We start from the raw sequence: 21880 nt of genomic DNA, 5'->3' as shown, positions 1-21880 counted from the left end.
TTACCTGAAATTAGCTTGCAAATTGAGCACATTCAAAGTTTGGACTTCCCAGAGCTCCACTTGTCACAGTGAGTAGAGAATGTGCAACATGCACTAAGACTTTTAGTACTCAGTGCAGCTGGGACACATTAGCACAAAACCTTTACTGCCTGTCTTACCATTTTCTTTCTGCCTCGTTAGCTGCTTGTGCCACAAAAATATTTGAAAGATGTTGGACTTTTTAGTGTTAATGCTGAGTGAGGAGGATCTTTTTTATGTTAAAGTGAAGATGAGGAGCTGAACAATTTATGAGCCTTTATCAATAATACTCATGGCTGCAAGGTCTATGGAACATTTGGTTTATTTAGCTTTATTTATTTTATTTCAAATAAATAATTAAACAAATTTCATTTGGTTTAAAAAATAAAAATACTATGCACTCAGACTTTTCAAACTTTCCAATTACTAGCCTGTTAGGAACTCATTGTCATATCTCATTATTACCCAGCAAATGTCATCATCCAGAAGAGATTCCTGAAGTAGATTTTGTTAGTTTTCCTCAGATCTGCCAGAATTCAACCTGTCAAGTCAAACCTGAGCTCACTTGCTGCATCCAGCAGCACAACAGATGAGGATACATTCAACAGAGGGCTGAAAAGTTCTCTAATTATGGAACATGGCACATCATTAAGGGGCTGTAATGAGCTTCCTGAAGCCAGGTGCAGCCTCACCTGTCAGCCATGCCCTCGTTACTAAAATGGTCAACATGTTTACCAGCATGTAATAGACACATTATTAGGGAATGATGGGCAGGTGGGCAGTGCTTATTCTACTGCTAAAGTATAGTCCAACCTGACAGTGCATTTTTATTCTGTTCATATAATGATTGAAGTTTTAGTTTAATTTAGCTGGTTTAGTTATTTAATGCTACTGCATCATGAAAGTTGGACATTTTATTTCATTCACCACCATTTCCAAACTATTATCTGATGGTTAATGCGCAGAGATCTTTCTGATGTCTCCAATATTTGCAATTCTAATTTCTTCTTAGTGTGAATCTACTTTAAACAGAAACCAGATCTGAATCCCAAAAGTTCCTTTTCTGGGCCAAATTTTTCTCAGCCTATTCAAGACAATGACATTATCTAGCACATGCGACATGCTGATGTTAACCATTTTGAATGGTTTGACCTGACATTTTGGTGCCTCTCACCTCCCTTAAATGTCTCTGAATTTGAGTGACATCGACCATCTGTCAAAATGTGAAAAGCATGATGAAGAAAACTATTTAGCAACAAAATGTCATGGAACCGGAACACTTATTCAGAGCTTTTTCTGACAATTGTAAATGCCGTAGTAGAGGAAAAGTCATATATTTCACTTTTAAGTCCTCAGTGTGATAACTCTACATTGTCAGAAAATAAATGTGTCCTGAGAAATTTTTCACACCTACAAGCTAAAAGTTAGGATCAGCACTTGTGAAGTTCCTTATTACAATGGCAATAACATAAAAATGTCTCTGGATATGCTAAGTGTATGCATTAGAATAAACAAAGGACCCGTCTTCTACCAAAAGCCTGGTGCAAATCACAACAAACTGTTGAACATAGTCTTAAGTGTTTCTTTTTCAGATGCTGATCACTGTGGTATTGCATATGTGTTTTAATCTTCAATTTGCACATAGGTGGCATTACAGCAGTTTCAGCAGTACCTGTCTTCTCTTTATTAATATGCAGATTAATGCAGCACAGTCATGTAGAATATACAGGGAAAGCTTTTAAGTGAATCCGACACTGAGTTGCACTTTCAAGCATCAGCAGAAAGGATAGAAGTTACTTAAATTCAGTTTTTTCATCTTCCTTTTATAAAACAAACATTAAAAAATGAATATGAGAAACAATGATTAAACTCTAGACCCCATTTTCCTTCACCTTTTAGGTGGGTCAGTCTGACTCATCCCATTCATCCCATTAAAATTTCTGAAATGAATGCATCTTCATCAGAATTTAAATAGAGTTGAAATTCTTGGTTGTTTCCTTTGAGGATTTTTGCAGACATTCAGTAAGATTTCATTTATGTAATGTAAGATACTCATTAACCCTCCTCTGTAGTCAGTAGAAAGAAGATGAGAGGCCATTCATTGAAATGCAGACTTTCACAGTTTTAAAATTTCTCCCTTCCATTGTGCATTTTGTTCATACCAGAGTTGTACGATAAGGAGTAAAGAGCAGGAAAGATATATCTTTGATAAAAAAGAGAAAGTTAAACCTAAAAAAAAGTTGCAGACTCAAGGCGGCTGCAGCCAACCTTTAGAGAAATCAATAGCTCCAGACAGCAGGACAGAGAAGAGAAGAGCGAATGGAGGGATGGGGAATGGGGAATACCAAAGGGGAGGAAAGGAAAGGAAGCTGAAAGCAGACAAAGTTGAAAATGGAGATTGAGTGTGTAAGAGAGGTAGAATAAGATAAAGAAGGTTGGCAGCTCTTTGTGCACTATGGAAAAAAACCCAATGGGTTAGTGGCCGGCGTGCTGAGGTCAACCTCTTCACCTGCAAATCAGCTGCAAACAAAGAGCATGGCAAAAAAAAAAATGTGAGGGAAAAAAATGTAACAGGCATGAAATGAAAGGAGTGTCAAGGGTTATTATTTGTTCTCCTTTGAAAGACATCTTTTATTCCTCAGAAATTTCTTAGCTGTCAAAAACCTGCCCAACTTTCTTTTCCCAAACTGTCGCTTTTAGTGTTGTGGTTTTTAATAAATGCTTGTAAGACTTTTGCAAGGCCGATGCAATGATGAAATCTTTCAAATATAATATGCATCAACCCCATCCAGCAGATCAGCGATGTATGCTTGAGGTTTACAAGGCCAGAATATTTTCATGTTGTGCTGTCAGTGATTTTCTGTGAGAATGACACCCATATATCACCAAAGATAAACCAGAATCAAGGCTGAATTTCCATACTCTGCATTCACACAAACACTGTGTGAGAGAAAGAGACACAAAAACTGACAGGAATCATCACTATTTGATGATCCTTGACATGTATTTTTTTTGTGTGACTTTCCTAGTTTTTTTTTTTTTCCTTAAATAATTTTTACCCTGCATGTTATTTGAGCGAAGCAATGTTTGATTATGCCTCTTGAGATGAGACAAACAGTAGAAATGGAAATGAAGCAGCGGTTGTTTGGGTTACAGCACAGCTTGACCATAAAGAAGAAAGGAAAATGAGTCAAAAATGACGAAAAAAATATGACTTAAACGATAAAAGCCTCAAATCCATCATGATCCTGACAATGAACTGTTGCAATGATGAGCACAGCAACCAGTTGTCAGCAGGATGCATGTCCCCTTTATGAGTAACACAAAGCCAAAATCCAGAAAGAGCTTTCCAGAAAGAGCTTCCTTGACAATTGATAGACGCACGAGAGAATTTCTCTGTTGTCTTGTGTCGCAGCAGCATAAAAGAAATTTTGAACAATATAGTGGGTGTGGGCACGCCAGATGTTGATCGAAGGATACAAGTGTATTTGCTGTTGCTGTTTGGTGCAGTGCCTTCCGTAGTAGAAAAGGTGTGTGTTTGTGTTCGGCCTCTCTGAGTCAGAAGCACCTTTTGCTGCATCATCACTGCACGTCTGTTTGGGTATGCCTCTCTCAGTGTTGCACATCTACAGACAGAGGATCTGAGAACAATAGTTGTCAAGTCTTGTCACAAAGTTGGGCATTTCAAATGTTAATTTTTTTAAAGCAAAACAAAAAAGAAATCCTTGCCCTCCATGAAGATTATTATCTCTCCCTCTGCTGTGAAATTAATCTAGGGCTTCAGGTCTGTGATGACTTCTTGTGACGGGTGGAACCATGAACTCTGTTCTGTAGCAAGAATCGTAATGAAGAAGCTTGTGACCTTAAGCTTAAATGCTGCATAACTTAAACAACAAAATGAAGATTTTGGAGTGGCTTAGTCTCAAACATTTTCTTTCATTGCTGCATCCATCTTATGGCACAGTACTTCAACAGTGCCTTTGTTCTTGGTAATCTTCCATCAAGGCCACATATGTGGAGTTCACAATTAGCACTTGATTTTAATAGAGCTCAGCTGTGAATCCCTGTAAACTCTTACGAATAAGGCTGCTTCTCTGCTTCTCCTGTTAGTGGTCTCCTTGCAGGGCATCTGAGTCTAGGTGAACAGACGTCTCATGAAGATTTGCAACTGTGCCAGATCTTTTCAATTGAGAACGATCCACTAAACAGAGCACTTTTAGTGCATCATTCTATGCACTTTTAGTTCATTAAACTCATGTCTTGAGTTTTATCGTTTTGTTTTTGTTTAGTTTCTTTCACTTAACCTTGTTTTAAACAGCTTTAAATCTTTACCTCTGACCTGCATGCTGTGTTACCCGATCATCATGTCTGCTCATTTTCTCTGTCAAACCTCTGAGCCCTCCACAGAACAGCTGGATTTATACTGAGACTAAATAACACATTAGACAAAAAAAACAACAAAAAAAACAGGATATCCTTTTACTTCACAATTTATACTCTGATTTGATTTGAGTGTAATATTGTGTCTAGACTATAAAGTGAGGATAAGTTTACTACTTCTATACAGTACTGTACCCCAGTACTCAGCGATGATGTGGAAGGATTAGTGTGATCAAAATATTTTTTTTTAACCACATGTGACCTTCATTCGGATTTTACTCAGCTATCCAAATTTGGCAAAACTCTGCCAGGTTAGCTGAAAATAAAAAGAGAAATACATCTGAGGAACAGGCACCAGCTTATCATGTCATGTTTTATTTTACTGAATGAGAACAAATTCCATTTCATTGCTTTGAAAAACCGTAATCCTCTTTAGTGTTTGTTTACAAGGCAAACACGTCAGCTAAATGTTCATATTGTCATGGGGCTGGAGGGATATATTCTTTTTAAATTGTTCTTTTCGTAGGCCACATTACCTCTTCACTGGAAGCTTTTCCTGACAGCACCAGCTTTGGGAAACTGTCACAGGCTGTGATATTTACAGGCTCTTCAGTTTGTTTTCTTGAGTCTTTTATTTCTCTGTGCGTTGTCAGAAGGATGTAGCTCTTTGCTTGAAGGAGCAAAGATGAAAATGTCACTTGCAGATAAAGTTGAATATTTATCAGATTCACACTTGATATTTTTCCTCATTAAGTGTTGTCATAGCTGAAGTGAGATTACAGCAGATGCTATCTTTGCCCTGTTTGCTTGCTTTATTAGGCAGTATCTGTTTAACGAGGTGAAGTTAAGTATTATAGTGACAATTTGCCTTGAACTATTTTTTTCTATTGAATTTTCACACCTTAGCCGTCAGTTTTCCCACTTCACCCTCAGTTTCAAATATAACAATAGGTCCCTGAGGGTCTGTGAAGCCTCCGTTGTTTTCGCACTCTCACCCATAATCCCGCAAAACCTCTCTGTCACAACCAATCCCTCACTTGTTCCTTCTCATCTGACAAGTCCTCATAACAAATCGTTCCTTCTTCTTGCTCATTTTCAGAGCTGACTGCTCTGTCTTTCTCTCTCATCGCCTTCTACTTTCTAAGCTCTCTCCAAACCAACCTCTCGCTGATTTTCTCTTTCTCTGCCTCTCCCTATCACTCTCTCTGCCCTCGCCTCTGTGGAGTTGTTTATGACCCGCTCATCCTCCTCTGTAATTATGAGTGTTGTTCACTGTATCCCCATCTATATGACGAGCTTGACAGATAAGCGGGGAGATGGACGGTGTGAGTTAAAAAGCAGAATGAAAAACGAGTGTATTTTGGCAGAGACTATTTTCTTTATGGTGCATCTGTCCATTGGCGGTGACCTAAGGTGACTCAGCACTAAATGTGACTTATAGTGACAAATGCACATACACACACACATACTGATTGAGATTTCCCTGCCGTAATGATGATTATAGCTCTTTATAGTCTTCAACTTGCACTTTAATCAACTACACTGGCTGCAAGATTGTGTGTGGGGGATTTTTTGTGCATGCTTGCTTTGCAGCGCAGGAAGAGTTTTGGTGAGCTAGTTATTTTGCTCTTTATCACCACGACAGGCCAATTAGAGTCACACCTATCGATATGAACTTAGCCCTCCTCCTCCCCCCTTCTCCTTCCGATGTGTTTTTCATTTAACAGATGATACTCTCAGTGATGACCTGTGAAGAGATCTTTAAAGGAGGGATGTGGAAGCAAACAAAGGAGGCTCATCCTCTGAACTGTGAGGGAGGTGGATCCCATTAGGCGGAAGCTGTTAAAATAACTCATTACCTTGCACCAGTCTATTTGCAGTATATTCCCATGTAGAAAACAGACAGCAGCAAATTCACATCCTTTAAAACTATGTATGACATTTAGTACCAACTCATGTTGCACCCAACTCTCCAACTCAGACTTTTAAACTGTGCCTGTGCGTGCTTAGTACTACCTCTTTCTATTTTAGTCACTTATTTGATGGATTTAACAACCATGATTCACCTCTCACAATTGTTGGTAGCAGGTTTATTAAAACCTCTGAACCTCTTTCAAATCTGTTGACTTGGATGCCGTTACAGCTGAAAGTTTGTCTCAATATATCAATATACACTGCTCAGCAAGAAAACAAAAAGAAAAAGTTGCCACATGAATTAAATTGAGCAAACTAGTATGAGCTTGTTTTGGATAGCTACTGCATGGACAGCTGTCTTCCAGCTGGCAACAAGTTTATTAACCCCATCTGATGCAATTAGTACTTTCTTATTTCCTAAACAACCACGTTCAAAGACCTCTGTGGTCTTGGAAAAGATGTTAGTTGTCTGTTTGTGAAGGATCAAATCATGGCCATTCATCAAGAAGAGAAAATATTGAAGTAGAATGCAGAAACTACTAAATTTGAGTTGAGAACTTGTAAGCACATTTTTAAAATCTAGGAGAATAGTGGGAAACTTGTCTTTGATGAAGAAATGTAGTCCAGGGGCAGGAAAAAAACCCGAAGGACTGTGAAAGGTGATCACTTAAACAGTCGGTGTCATCAAGTCGAAGGTAAACAACAGTAGAACCTTGGGTTATGTTAAATAGTGACAACAAAAACATTTTCACTTGCGTGAAGGACACTCAGGGAGTGGGACTAAAACAGATGCAGAGCCATAAAATAGTCACTAATCAGTGAGGCTAGCAGGAGAAAAATGCTACACTTTGCAAAGGAGCGTAAGGATTGGACTGTAGAGCAATGTGATCTGATTAGTCAAGATTTATCCTCTTCCAGAATGATGGATTATATGTAAGAAACCCTGAACTTTAGTCAAATTGAACCATGCCTAAATAGACGCTGGAGGGACGATTTTTCTCGGCTGGCTGACTACGATTGGAGGAGTTGGCTCAAATGGCTGGGGAGAGGGACGTCTGGGCTTCTCTGCTAAGACTGCTGATTATAAGGAAATATTGAAGCAACATCTCAAGATATCAGGAAGGAAGTAAAAATTTAAAACAAATGGACTTCCAAATGGACAAGCACTGCTAGCCTTGAGTATAGACAGTAATGGCAAATTCTAAAGTCGCTGTGGATTTATAGGGGCGCACTGAGCTTGTCTTTTTTTTTTTCCATGCTAACAGCCTATGATTAATACTCCTTTTGTACTATTATTTTTGTGATATTATCACAGTGAAAAAGTTAACATGACATGATTTCAAAGAGGCCAAAGTTCTCGGCTGCTCAGCAAAGGAAGAAAGGAAGAGGAGGCAAAACAGGAGAAACACAGGTGAATAGGAGTTTGTTGAAAATCAATGCATAACATGTTGCTAACTAGCCTAATTGGAGCAGAAGGTGGAGAGAGCATAATGTTACATGCAGCAAGTGGACGATTAGCTGAAGCTTGTTTACTTTGCAGGGTAACAGAGTAAACATTGTTAATTGAAGAAATAATAGCAAGCATTACCGTCAGTGACTCTCACCAGGGAAAGTTTTAAAGTATTCAGGTGTAAAGATAGCTACACTTTTTCTCCTCCTATGTCCTGCTGCATAGACCACCATCTGTTTGTATAAGAAATCAGGCAAAATGTCACGTGTTTATTGTCAAGCTCAGGCCAGAACTGGGTGATATGATTCAAAATATGTTCTCCTTTGAGGCAGGGGTGAAGTAGCCTGTGATTACTTTTAATAAAACAAGACCATGATCAAAAAGCTAAGGTTTCACTGCCAGGCTAATGGTTTTGCAGCACATTTACATGACCAAGTTTGTTAAGAATTATTTATCAGTAATGTGGATATAATAGTGGAAAATGTACATAAAAAAGCTGCTAGAGAAGTCCAACAAGTGAACAAAATCACATCACTTTACAGGTCTTTTTGTGGCCTATAAAACCATGAAAAGACAACAGTTAGGTCTCTACTGTGTGACAATATTGCAACAATATTATCATAATCAACATCTAAGACTACAGCTAGTCTTATGTAGTAATCAACACATCACTTTACCCCTGCACCACCTCCATGCCAAGCACAGCTTTACATTTAATAGTTAATGAAAATGCTTATGTTTTAAAATTAAAATGCAAATTGAGTTTTTTCACTTTACATCAATGAACCAAGTTTGTTGGTTTTAAATGTTTTATTTTATAGTATTTATTTTTTTTATTGTTATTGCCTTGATATTTTCTTTGTTTGGCATCTAAGTGTGAATTAAGGTTCAACTGGATTGATATTGGTATTTTGTTTTATCTATGCAAGACTCACTTTTTCCACATTTTTTTTATTTTTTCTTACTTCCACTTATACATTCTACAATGGCTGCTGGAAAAGATAAATATTTTTGTTCTTAGCTGCAATGAACAGCGTATTCATGCACTTTCTCTTATGTTTTTGGTTACTACTCAGGGTCAAAGATGTAGATACAGTTGTTAAACTGAACATCTGTTTTGCAGGTATTTTCACATGTGTAAAGTGCAGGTGTAAACATTGGTTTTGGGGGTGCAAATCCAATGGCCACTGAGCTTAGCTGCATAAAAGTGATGGTTCCCTAAAAAAGACCATTCTGAAAGAAGCTCAAAATAGGCAGAACTAAATGGGTGAAATTTAATTATCTGAGAATGCTTTTATGAAAAGGCTGTATTGAACATGTCTTGTGTAGTCTATAGACCTATCCTAACTTGTTTAAAAGGAAGCAAAGTAGATCTTAGCTGATATTTTGGAGTAGTCAGCACTAAACATTGACTCTGATCTCAGACTTTTAGGAAGTTTGTAAGCAAAGTAGAAAAGGTTTGAAGGCAAATTGGCCTTCATACTTGACTGACATCTGTTCTGTCATGAGGAATGGGCCAAAACTCCAGCAAGCTATAATGAGAAGCTTGTGGAAGGATACCGACATTCATAGACTTTAAAAGTCAATTATCAAAATACTAACAAAATATTGGGAAACTTCTTGAAGAAAGTTACTTTTTCATTATTCTCAATTTTGGTAATACTACTGTACCTAAAAATTATTGCTCATTTGTTCACTTTTCATTTTTAAATAACCATTTCACCCATACTTACTTAGCCACTAGTTGTAAGTTGCAAAAATTCAGCGATCACAGCTGTTTAACATTTTAGTATGCATAGCATTCCTTTTCAGATCAAACCAAAATAAATGGATGGGAAACGCAGTACATTTCAAATCCAGCTTCAGATAGGGATCAGAGCAAGGGAGTTTACTTTTAACATACATGAAAGGGCAGATTATAGTCTGGACTAATGAGAACATAAAGAGATTAGATGCCAGGAAAGAGTCATGGAGACATGAGATAGATGGTCCGATATGGTGCAAAAAGAGAGAGAAAGGCCACTGAGACTGAGCAATAGAAGAATTTGAGAAAAATGTGTGGAAGGCAGATATGAGAGAGGGAGGAAAAGAGGAGCCTGGTAAAGCAAGAGATCCAGCCGTGCAAAAGGAAGGTAGATAGACATATTAGGTAGAGAGATAAAGAGCAGTCCCCTGAGACTGAGCGGTATAAGAGAGCAAGGAGAAAGTGGGGAGCTCAAAATAGAGGGAGAAAGAGAGAGAGACCTACATATGTTGGATTCATAGGGATGAGGGAAGTTATGGCAGGGCCAGGAATGAACAGTGGTTCTCAAACTAATTTGATGGATAGGTGGTTGAGGAGAAGAGAAGGATTGAGACAAAGAAAGTGACAAGGGATCCAGGCAAAATCACCAAGCTGTATTAAAAGTTGAAAAGAGGAGAATAAACAGAGACACATGGAGTCCTCAAGATAAAGAAATGAAGGGGAAGAAAGAGAGGGGTGTATAAATGCTTTCAGTTTCTCTCCCACACAAACACTCACTGCATTATCTGTAGCTCTCGGGAGACAACCTAGGGCATAGCTAATGTGCCTCCCTGCAGCCTCTCTATAAAACCAGAGATTTGGAGAGGATAGGACGCTAACAGGGACCAGTCTGTGGAGAGTGGAGAGACGAGGATCTCTTCACAACAAATAGAAACCCAGACAAAGGAGGGCAACAAAGAACAAAAACCAGTGTCACTCAAATATAGACAAATCGATCCATGGCTTAATGTGAAACCATGCCAGGATAGAAAATGTATGTGTGTCCAAAAGGGGCATCAGTGTGTGACTAAGCTAAGCCCGTTTTATATCTTCTGATGGTTGGTTTCTATCAAAGTAAAAGCCTGAATCTATAAGATAGACTTTTGCCTTTTTTAATAATATGGTTAACTGTTCTCATTAGATCATAAAGTGCAGAAGATCATTGATTCACATTCACACCGTGTAGCCCAAGGATCTATACACGACTGACGATCAAGGAAATGTGGAACAGTCCCTGCGTTGCGTGGTTCATAGGATAGATTGGGTAATAAAACAAATGGGCACTTTTTTCCTTTTCTAATGGTGATTTCTTGTACTGAGTAAACTCACGCCATGTTGCTTTAAGAGGCAATAGATATGTGATGCTGCAGTGGCAATGCATATATTACTAAAACATATATTACTTTTCATCTACAATAGGACACTTTAAATGTAGTCATTTAGTCATGGAGACCTGACTTTGTATGGTCAGTGTGAGAACATCTACAAAATACAGTGAAAGTGTGAGGACTAAATCTAGCTGCCTCTTGCTAGCTCTCAATATACACACTGCACCATAATGAGATAAAAAACATAAATCACAGAAATTACTGGAAAATTTTCTTTCTTGACCATTACATCATGTTATAATTTCATTCCCTCATCAAAAACCTACCTGGAGTGTTGCTTTGATACTTCCACGCATGTTTGAGAAATCCTTTAATCTCCAGTGGCAGCCATTCAGGGGTGCAGAAAAAGCTTGATCTCACCAAGCACTGCGTTTTCCACGGAGCGCCTCCTCCAAGCTGCAAGTTGAGAGCCGAGATTCCACCTCACCAGAGCCACGCAGCTCCACCTCTGAGCTCCTTAAGACTAGCGCCAGTGGCAATTAGCAAATACCTGGTGGAAGTGCGTATCTGCTGAGGTCATCATACGAGCTACTTCTCAGAGCAACAGTGGTTGTTAATGTGTCAATGCACATGCTGAAGGCGCAGTGTCAGAAAGAGCAGGAGCTACTTAAAGCCCAATTTGAAGACGTTAAATTGTGAAGCCAAGTTTCTTTTAGGTTATATTTGATATATCCAGCATTTTTATAACAAAATTACGTAACTGATTGTGTTACCTTCAGTTGGTATAAAGGAAATGACCTAATTATGTCAAGTTGGTATTTTTACATAATGACCATTAATAATACAACAATTACTATACCATTCAATACACACAAACATTTTAGCAAAGTGAACAACTGTCTATCTCTTACAATGTCCAGTTCATTAAATTTCAAAGGCAGTGTTATTTTTCTGCCTGTCACAAAGTGGGCCCTCGGAGGAAATTGTTAGAATTCTTCATCATGGACAGGGACCAACTAACGTCCTCTGACACGACTTGTGGATGGCCAAAAAATAAATAAAAAACCAAAAACAGGGCCAACCGCTGCCCACTCAGCATAACTCAATTTGTTCTCAAACTGTCTGTGACTCTCAAGTGCTTGATATAGGAAATTTGAATCCCCTCAATCATCAAAGTGGGATAGAGTGGAGGCAATGTCAGGCAAAAAGATAGAAATTGACTGTGACAACTGATATTTAGGTTTATCAGGAAAAAAACTCAAATATGAGTTTTCTGCCTACCACTTTTACATCAGATTGCTCACTGAAGATGAATGTTTATTACAGAACAAAACTATAAGGCCCCTTTTCATTCACACAGCAAAATCTCTCATTTTCCTGCATTACTGTGTCTGTTTTTCTTACTGTCATTATTCCTATCTCTTAACCCCCTATCTCTGTCCTACTGCATCTGTTCCCCTCTGTGTCTTCTCTCTGCGGCTCAATCTGTCTTTAGTTGTGGGAGTTTCAACAAAGCAGAGCAGACATGATGAAGATGTGGACATTAACCTCCTGGATAAGAGAGGAGATAAATAACTGAGTGTGTCTGTGGGTGGGTGGGTGGGTGGTTGTGTGTACGCATTTTTGTATATTACTTAAGTAACAAATAGATCACAACAAGTGCTGCTGTGTGGTTGTCCCTGAGGACAGAGGAGGAACACAACTCCAGGCCTTATCAATCTGTCATGGCTGCTTTCTCCTCTCCTATAAACATTATCCATGTTTGTGGGGGGATTTGGTGGTGAAGCAGCAAGGGATTAGGATAGATGCAGAGAGTTAAGGTTATAAAGAACAGACAAACGCTGTCTAAGCTTTTATAAAGCTGGTTATTTTTAACAATGGATGGATGGATGGATGGATGGATGGATGGATGTTAAACACATTATATTTAATTGCACTAGATAGACTTGCACAAATGTGTACACTAATCACACTTTTTACCTTGCAAGTTTTCTCCCTTGAAGAGGTGCCTACTTTTTTTTTTTCTCAAAGACACAAGGACACACCTACACACCAAAAGAAGCCACTCTGAGCCATCTTGGCAGCGGCCTCTCTCTGCGGATCTTCATCTGAACTCTGTGCCAGGCTGATTTCATCTCTCCTCCCTAACATCTTCACCCATCAGTGCTGCTGTGCTCTCATCTCTCTTTCCACTCTTTTTCCTCTCTCTTTCTCCACTCAGGAGTTGTTTGTGTTGGCAGAACAAACCAAACCACACAGGAGACTTAAACTGGCAGAATACATGGCTCCCATCCCACCTGATGCCCCACCATTCCCCATCCTCCTGCCTCCTCTCATCTTCCCTCCTATCACAGAAACCCAAGATATGAAAGTGGTCAAGTGTGTCATTTTGGCACTGGAATACTTAGTTTTTGTTATTTTTCCCTACAAAAATAGAGAGAACTTTGATAAGGTATTGAAGCTAATTGGCAAATTATTAAGTGATTTTTACTTTTTATGTTCTTTCCATGAGACAAGAAAAAAAGCAACTAATTTGTGAGCTTAAATGTTTTACTTAATCACTGCAGCCTCAGAGAGTTTAGTCAGAGTAGTAACAGAAAAATGTACATGGATTTGTGTTTTTTTTTCCAATGCTATCAACTTTACAACCACAAAACTAAATCCATTTAATTGGAAAGTTATGTGATGGAGCTTCATGCCTCAGACCAGCCCACTTTAGATAGCAAACTATTGTTATTGATACCTTTTGTATATAATAGAACATGTTAAATCAACAATAGTCCACTCTTTTTTAAGGCTTTGTAATATAGTGTGTTTTGCTTCACAGTGTAGATTTTAACATGAGTGCACATGTCAAACAATATTCTATTCAACACATCCTTTTCCATGATATCAGAAAATGTATTTTCTTCAAATAAGTGTTTAGAGATCATATACTTTCTACTTTCCTTCTTTTAAACAATGACCATGAGCACTGACCGTTTTACATCAGGTTAAATACAAAGACAACTTCTCTCCAAATGTCAGACCAGCCCACCAGGAAATCTCCCAGTTTTCCAATCAGGATTATAACAGAGCAATAAAGTCTGTCAGTGCACTTACTTTCCTCCCCCCATAAACAAGATCATTATTATTATTTTTTATTTATTTATTTGCAATAGGGAGCTTTGAACAGTTCATAGATTGTGGCCACCATATGGTGGCAACTCTTTGTGAGACTGATGTTTCTTAGTTTTTGGCTACAATACTCCCTATAATGAGAGAGGGAGACTGATTAGTAATGCTCCACAGTTGTGCCAATCAGTACTACCTGGCACTTGTCCCTGCACCACATTAATACACCCCTTCCTCTGCAGCTGAGAATCATCTACATCCTGCCTCCTCAGTGTCCAAGCACTCTTCATTTGGCTCAGCTTTGTTTGGACCTTTTGTTTGGACAGTTTCCAGCAGATGTGTGGCACAAAGCAGTAGATTACCTTGACCTTTTGGGACAATGCCGTCCTGGCCTTCAATTTTACACATTAGAAGACAGGAGCAAGCGTGAAGCAGAGGGCCACAGAAAGGGCTGGCTTCACTGATACCTCCACTTAGCTATACTTGCTCTATTAAACCAGATCTAAACCATAATTTTGGCTGCTGCCTTCATGAAGAGGATGTGGGATTTTACCCCACTTTTTCTTGCACCTACCTCACATCCATTTTTCGTCTTGGTTTTTAGAAATTGTGCCCATTATTCTGAATCGTTTTTCAGAATAATGGGCAGAATTATGCTGCCCATTGATTCAATGATTGATTTTCAATGCAGATTGAATTGCATTTAAATGCAATTCATGATTGATTGATTGAATTCTGCCCATTATTCTGGGCAGAATTGTTCTGCCCATTATGTAAATGTGCACATGTGCAAAGTTAGCACATTTGCAGCAGGTGCCTGCTGCAAATGTGCAAAATGGTTCCTGTAGATCAGGGGTGTCAAACTCCAGTCCTCAAGGGCCGCTGTCCTGCAGTTTTTAGATGTGCCACAGGTACAAAACACTGGAATGAAATAGCTTAATTACCTCCTCCTTGTGTAGATAAGTTCTCCAGAGCCTTGCTAATGACCTAATTATTCTATTCAGGTGTGGTGCAGCAGAGTCACATCTAAAAGTTGCAGGACACCGACCCACCAGGACCGGAGTTTGACACCTGTGAGGTAGATCATAATACCATCCAGGATAGCTGTAGCCTAAAAAGACAGTTCCCTGTCAATGAAGCTTTGTAAACAAAGTAAAAGAAAATGAGAAATGTGAGAAATAATAATGCAAAGTTTGAAGTTTTGAAAACTATTCATGCTCTAAGCAAATCAAGAAACAGCTGTGCTCAGTAATCAGCATGTTATCAGTTAAAAAAAACATGGAGCATGCCAAAACACAAACCAAGCAACTGGTGCTCAAACAAAAGACATCAGGAGAAAGTTTCTTTGTCTAATAAAACAAATAAACAATATACAGAACAGTATTGAACTACTTAACATGTGTGATATATGTACAGTACATGTGACTGTTTCACATATTCCTAATCAACTTTCTAATTACTGTGAAGGCAGCTAGAATTTATTTACGATATAATATGTTCTTCTCATCGTCTCTCCTACGCTATTTACCCTTTGTAGAACAGTTTTTATTTTTGTTTCCACGGCCATGCTGGTGCTTCGGTCATTTTTCATGGCTCTTGCTGTAAAGAGGCTTGTGATGTTGGTGGGAAAACTTAAAAGAGTTTGGGAAAATATGATGCAAATCAACAGAACTTGCCAAGGCTGAGGACATTTCTTTAACAAAATCTAAAAGTCGGTGCATGTTTAAATAATAGTGATGGGTTTTTTGTTGTTGTTTCTTTTTGGTTTAGTTTTTGCTTTAATGATACTGTCTGCTTTGTGCAATTTATATTTTATTATTTTATTATTTATTTCCTAATAATAAATTATTAAATAAATTATTTTATTATTTATTTTATTATTTTAGTTTAGAAATATTTTAGTTTAGAAATCTAAAAAGGTTTTGTGTTACCTAATATGTGAAGGTTTATATCATGTGGGTGACTGAAGGACACAAATATGGGAAAGCAGGGATACTGGAGGGACGGTTGATGCATAAAACAAAAGATTTTAATAATGGAAAACAAAGTCTAGCTTTCAAAGACCAGAGCAAAAATAAAATTCCAGCAGGGGTGAATCAGCATCTGTGTGTGTTCATTTCACAAAATGAACACACACAGAGAGAGGTGGTCACTGGAAAATGAAACGGGTATACTGACGGAAAAGGGAGACCAGCTGAGTGAATGACAAGAAAGTTGCGAGACCTGGGAGAATCTAATGGAATGAATGATTGAGTAGAAGCAGAAACCACAAACTAAGCAATCATGAAACTAAGCATAGCAAGTATCACCCAAAATCCCGAGTCCAACTGTAACAATGAAATTATAAAAGAGGAATGCAAAGCAAAAAAGGAAGTACATCAAATACAGAGAACATAAAAACTAAAGTGTCAGATAGAAACAAAGGTCTGCAAAGAGAAACTAAAATGAAAGATTTAATCTCTATATGAAAGCTTAACCGATACACAATGTAAACCTTAGAGTACAGAAAACAAATACACAAATACAAAGTCTTTCAAATATGACAGATTTATTGTTCAATGATTATTGAACAATAAATATGGACTTGCAATGAGGGAAACAAAAAGATACCTGACATGCTAGTGAAAAATTCTGCATCTAAATAGCCATTATGTACAACGTGCAATACGTTTTTGGTATGACTTTTTTTTTTTTCTTCAATCAGTTTCTGCTCGAAAGATCTACTTAAGTGAGAGGACCATACTTACATTCACTTGTCTTTCATTTTGAACATGTTCAAAGAGGCTACAGATCCCTTTCAGGGTCAATGACTTAACAAGATGAGTGGCTCTTGTGAATATTCTGGCCAGGTTGGCTGTGCTATGGGATTGCTGCTCTAAGTATGAGGCTGAAACGGTACTAGATAAACTTACTCTCACTTGTATGGGAGTGCAACAGCAAGAAGACAGTTACACGAGCACATAAAGTGAGAGCACGAGGAAGTCTCTTGAGGCAGCGCTGTTAATCCTACTGATGATGGCTTGTCTGAACAGTGGCCTGAAGAGAGATGAAGCTAATTCTCTTCACAAGAGCAATAAAACCGTGGGTCACCAAGGCCGATCACGCACACACGCATACACACCCCCTTCAGTAAAGAGACACATAGACACATTTTTAGCTTCCTCCTAGAGTTTAGCCCCACACACTGTGATAATGCAATATATCAAGCCTCTCAATGCAGTTTTGCTTCATCAAGAGTCTGCTTCAATCCCTTTCTGTAAAAAGGATGGCTCAAGAGATTCCATTGGCTTTGATGGCATTTTATAAATTGTTATCGACCATCCAGTTTATTTCCTAGGAATAAAGTTAGAAACCTAATATTCTTTTAAACCTCATATTGTTTTTTTATATATATTTTACTTTGCTATGATATATTGCCTGCCACCTATGCATTCGCACTTATCTCTCAGCATAGTTACCGTCACATGCCAGAAAATATTGTTCAAGGCAAAGAAAACAATATTACATCTCTTATTGACAGTCAGCAGTTCTTCACCTTTTATCTAACAATGGACACATCCACACAAGCAGCATAAAGAGATGCACCCAAAAGAGCTTATAGGTACTCTGACATTTTTTATACGCACATGCCTGGTGTAGAAATTAATAAAACTGCAACACTGAACCTGTGTTTATGTTGTAAACTCCCTTGATTGATCTGTGAGTAGGTGTGTCTGCCAGTCTCAGAGATACTAATGTGTCTAAACATGGTGAGCAAATGAATTTCATTCAGCAGGCAGCTATCAGTAGTCAGTATTGTCTTATTTAAAGAAACCTCAACAAAATGTTTGGGTGTTATTGACGTTTCAACATATTGAATTTAAAGGGTTCAACAAACAATTTTACCTCCTCCACACTTGTTTGCATTTTCGTCTGTTGTTTTGCTTTTCTGCATCAAGTCAAATAAGCAGTACAGCGGATACATAAAGGATGAAAAAGACTGACAGGTTGCCCTTTGCATTTTGTGTTTCATTCATAGATGGGCCCCCTTACACATGGTGGGTTGGCCGAGGCAGCGAGAAGCATTTTTATTGGGGCGGATCAGGACCTGGAATAGAAAAGTGTGCCTGTGGCATAGACAAAAACTGCACCGATCCTAAGTACGACTGCAACTGTGATGCAGATGCCAAACAATGGTAAGTATTTGCAAATTTGTACTTCTGCAAGAGCTCAATATTTGGGTCAACATAAACAGGAATATAAGCTTGCTTCAATTATTAATGTTCACATATCAAGAAAGAAAATATGTTATCAGCAGCTTTGATCTGTCATTGGATTTTTTTGGATTTTTATTGTTTTTTGCAAGTTTATTTAACTCACAAAAGTTCAAAGGAAATGGGTTCTACCCAAGAAGTCGATTTACACCTATAATCGGCTTGATTATACCATCAACCTGGGTGCATTATACCATCAACCAGATAGGTTGATGGTATAATGTTAAAAGAGAATTTAAATAAAAGAGATCTTAACAAAAGGCAAAGATTAAAGTCAGCAACACTTCTACCAACAAAACTACATGAAGAAAACAATAAAATGAATTTTTTTTTAAAGTAACAGAGGTTAAAATGTCCATACATGTTCTTCTGTCTAACTTTAAGAATGAACTAATTGCATAAAACTGGTAGTTAGCTAAAATGGACACCCTTTTAGGTAAGCTTGTAATATATGTTGTACTTTTATGTGTTCCTTCACTAATATGGGAAATTTGGTTCTTTGCCCAGGGCAGTACATGCTGCAGTGACACCTGGATGGAAAAAGATGTTGTCAGTTTCAACCTGAAGCAGCTTTGTTTATTTGAAAATAATGCCTAATCCCAAAGGTGTCTGATTAGGTGCAAAAATATTAGACTTTTATTACGACATTTGTCATTCAAGTGAATGACGCTCTGTATCTTCAGCATCAAGCCGGCTATAATGGATACAACAAAGTGAAAATAAGGATCATGTTTTACTTTTAGCTCAGAGAAAGTGGGAATCAGTGGTCATCTCTGGTGGTACTGGGTGCATCTATTCAATTAAATTCAGTGCATTTGTATCACACCATTTCACAACAAATGATATATCAGGCACTTTACAAGACATAAGGGTCCAAGTCATATCTGTCTTTTTGTGTCATGTATAACTTGTGTATGTTTGAAAGTAGAAATTATGTTGAGCTGTATTTAACTCCTTCTCAAATGCAACTAAAAAAATGACTTAAAGAAAACAAAAATGAAGTTAAGACTGACTGATGCTATTAAGCACTCAGTGTAGGGTGTACAGTTTCCTCTCATGCCTGAAATAAGGTAGAATCATCGAAGCTCAAAGAATGTATAAAAGCATGATTCTGTCTATTGACAATTTTTCACAAGAGCTGATCATTGACGAATGGAATACGTTAGATTAACTTTACAACCAAGAAATCCAAAGAAAGACTTGAGCAAAACAGATAATCAACAAACCCATAAAACAAAACAGTGCATATAATTGATTCTTAATGCAAAAGTAGTTCTTAAAAAAACTGGGGCAAGTTACTGAATCATTTGGCGGATCAGATAAACGGATCCATCCAAATGAAACCTATGCAACAGTGAAGCAGAACAGACTCCATGCTCCTCATCATTTCTCTTTGTGCCGCTGAGCAGCACCATTTGTACATCTGTTTATCTGTTAATCTGAATCTATTATAAATGTATCGCACAGACACAGTTTGAACCTTGGCGTGTATTTGTGGGCTCTTTTGATTTTCTTTATTAAGCTCTACTGCATCTACACAAATGAAACCATAGTAGAAAAAGTGCAGCATGGCTAATAGATATACGAATACAGAATAAATATAAGTGGTAAGGGAGATAGCAGACATAAATTGCACCAGTTAGATATTGTATATGTATTTTCACCCAATAAAGTATGATGCTTATCACAATTGTTGCTGTACTTTGGATTCATTCTATATATGATACAGTAGTGTTAGGGTGTAACAGTTTAGCAAAGAAGGCAAGTGTTGGAATTTGCTGAATCTATGCAATTTGGAGTTCGGCCTTGGTACGGCTTTGGGAGAAAAAAAAACGTTTTAGTCTGCGGGGCTTGTTTTGCTTTGGTTTATTGTTTATGTTCAAAAAGAACTGATTGAACTACTAGAGGGTAACAGGTCAAATAACTGAGAACAAGCAAGAGGTTCAAAGTGTCCGTCTGGATTAAGTTGCTTCTTACAAGATACTTTTAACAATGCAGTAAATATCTTAACTTCCTGTTAGTTTTAGTGCTACCAATTAAGATAGTTATAATCAGCATGTTTGGTCCTGAAACAAAGATGTGCTAATTCAGACAAACTGGCTATTTTATGGTTATTTATAAATAGTAATAAGAGGGTTTTGCAGTGTTCATCACGGGACAGACTTGATCATCAACAACACTCAAGTAGGTTGCCCTATTTAAACAATGCATAGGAGGTACTTAGGTGCCTAACGTGTGCTCCGAAGCATCCCCCACCCCATTGTGCAATTTTGATTTGAAAGCTAAAATTCAAGCTCATTGGACAACACAATGTTTCCAATCAATATTTCCAATCTGTTTTCATCTAATTTTCCTGAGCCTCTGCAAACTGTACTACTCAGGCACCCTGTGAGGTCTTCTGCTGTAATAGCACATCTGCTTCAAAATTTGACATATGTTGCATTCCGAGATGGCATTCTGCATAAATCAGTTTTATTTTAGCTACTGTTACTTCTCTATGATCTCAGACCAGTCTGTCTATTTACCACTAACCTCTGATGCGGACAAAACGTCTTTGCCTACAACTTTTGCTCACAAGATATTTTTACCATTTTTGATCATGTTCTGTGATTACAAATAATGTTTATGTGTCAAAACCCCAGAGGATCATCAGTTTTTGATCACACAGGCCGGCCCATTGTTTTAGTAGTTCCTGGTATATTCCCTTTCTTCCTCTTCCTAATTGTTGCCATGTGACTATGCATTAGTTGTTTTCACAAGGAACTGTATAGGTGTACACAATAAAATAACTATCGGGCGTAATTAATTGTCTATATGAAGCCTTCAATTTATTGTGACTTTATTTATTTAGTTTATTTTAACACCATTGTGTGTAAGCTAATAAATAAAAAAGAAGAAATGCTGAATGGACCCTGTTCACACAAACAAAACATTCTCCTCTACATTTGCATGGTTTATGAATATGCAAGTAGTGTTTTTCAAGTCTGAGAAACGATTTCTAAAAATGTTTATAAAATGAATATCTTAAAATCTCTGAGGGTTTTTTTGTACATATGCCAGTTCTTGACAAACTGAGCGCTGGTGGAGACCAGGGTCTTCAATACATTGTGCATCTCCTCTACTGTTTCTACAATAGCATTATTAATTAATTTTTTTTTTTGGATGTCTTCCAGAATGTGTTCTAAAGATGTTGCCAATAAACTCCCCTTGGCTTTGGGAAAAGCTTTTGCAAAGAGGAAAGACTAAATGCCAAAGGGAAAAAAAAAATAAGATCACAGTTGTTTTGGCAGAATAATTCAATATGCTCAGAATCCAGTGTTTCATTATCATTATTTTTTTTATTTTGTTCATTCTCTTTTATATGAAAAAAAATATCATTTTAAAAAATAAAACGCCCCATGTGTTAATCTGCGTGTGCAAGTTTGTCTTCTGAAGCAGCAAGTTTTTTTTTTACCAGGAAAGATTTCGACATTAGTAATTATAATTTAACTTTAACATAATGGCATGGTTTGGGAAAAGATAATTAAAATGAAAGCTAATACAGTTCAACAGAAGGTATAAAATAAATTACGCTAAGCAGTCAGAAAATATACCTGGCTTATTTAATTATATTGTAATATTTTTTCTACTCTATTGTACA

General features: G+C 37.6%; 1 protein-coding gene across 2 annotated transcripts in view; it reads left to right on the top strand.

Annotated features, from left to right (window-relative positions):
* Positions 1-21880, top strand: part of cntnap2 (contactin associated protein like 2) — a 298543-nt gene that overhangs the window by 203705 nt on the left and 72958 nt on the right. For both annotated transcript variants that reach the window (XM_023326735.1, XM_023326734.1), the window contains exon 16: positions 18006-18162. In XM_023326735.1, coding sequence (XP_023182503.1) covers positions 18006-18162 — 157 coding nt within the window. The remainder of the gene's footprint in view (positions 1-18005; positions 18163-21880) is intronic.

Source organism: Xiphophorus maculatus, chromosome 21 (assembly GCF_002775205.1).
Source record: "Xiphophorus maculatus strain JP 163 A chromosome 21, X_maculatus-5.0-male, whole genome shotgun sequence".
Taxonomy (NCBI): Eukaryota; Metazoa; Chordata; class Actinopteri; order Cyprinodontiformes; family Poeciliidae; genus Xiphophorus; species Xiphophorus maculatus.
The sequence above is the reverse complement of the archived record's forward strand: the minus strand, read 5'-3'. Positions and strand labels throughout refer to the sequence as shown.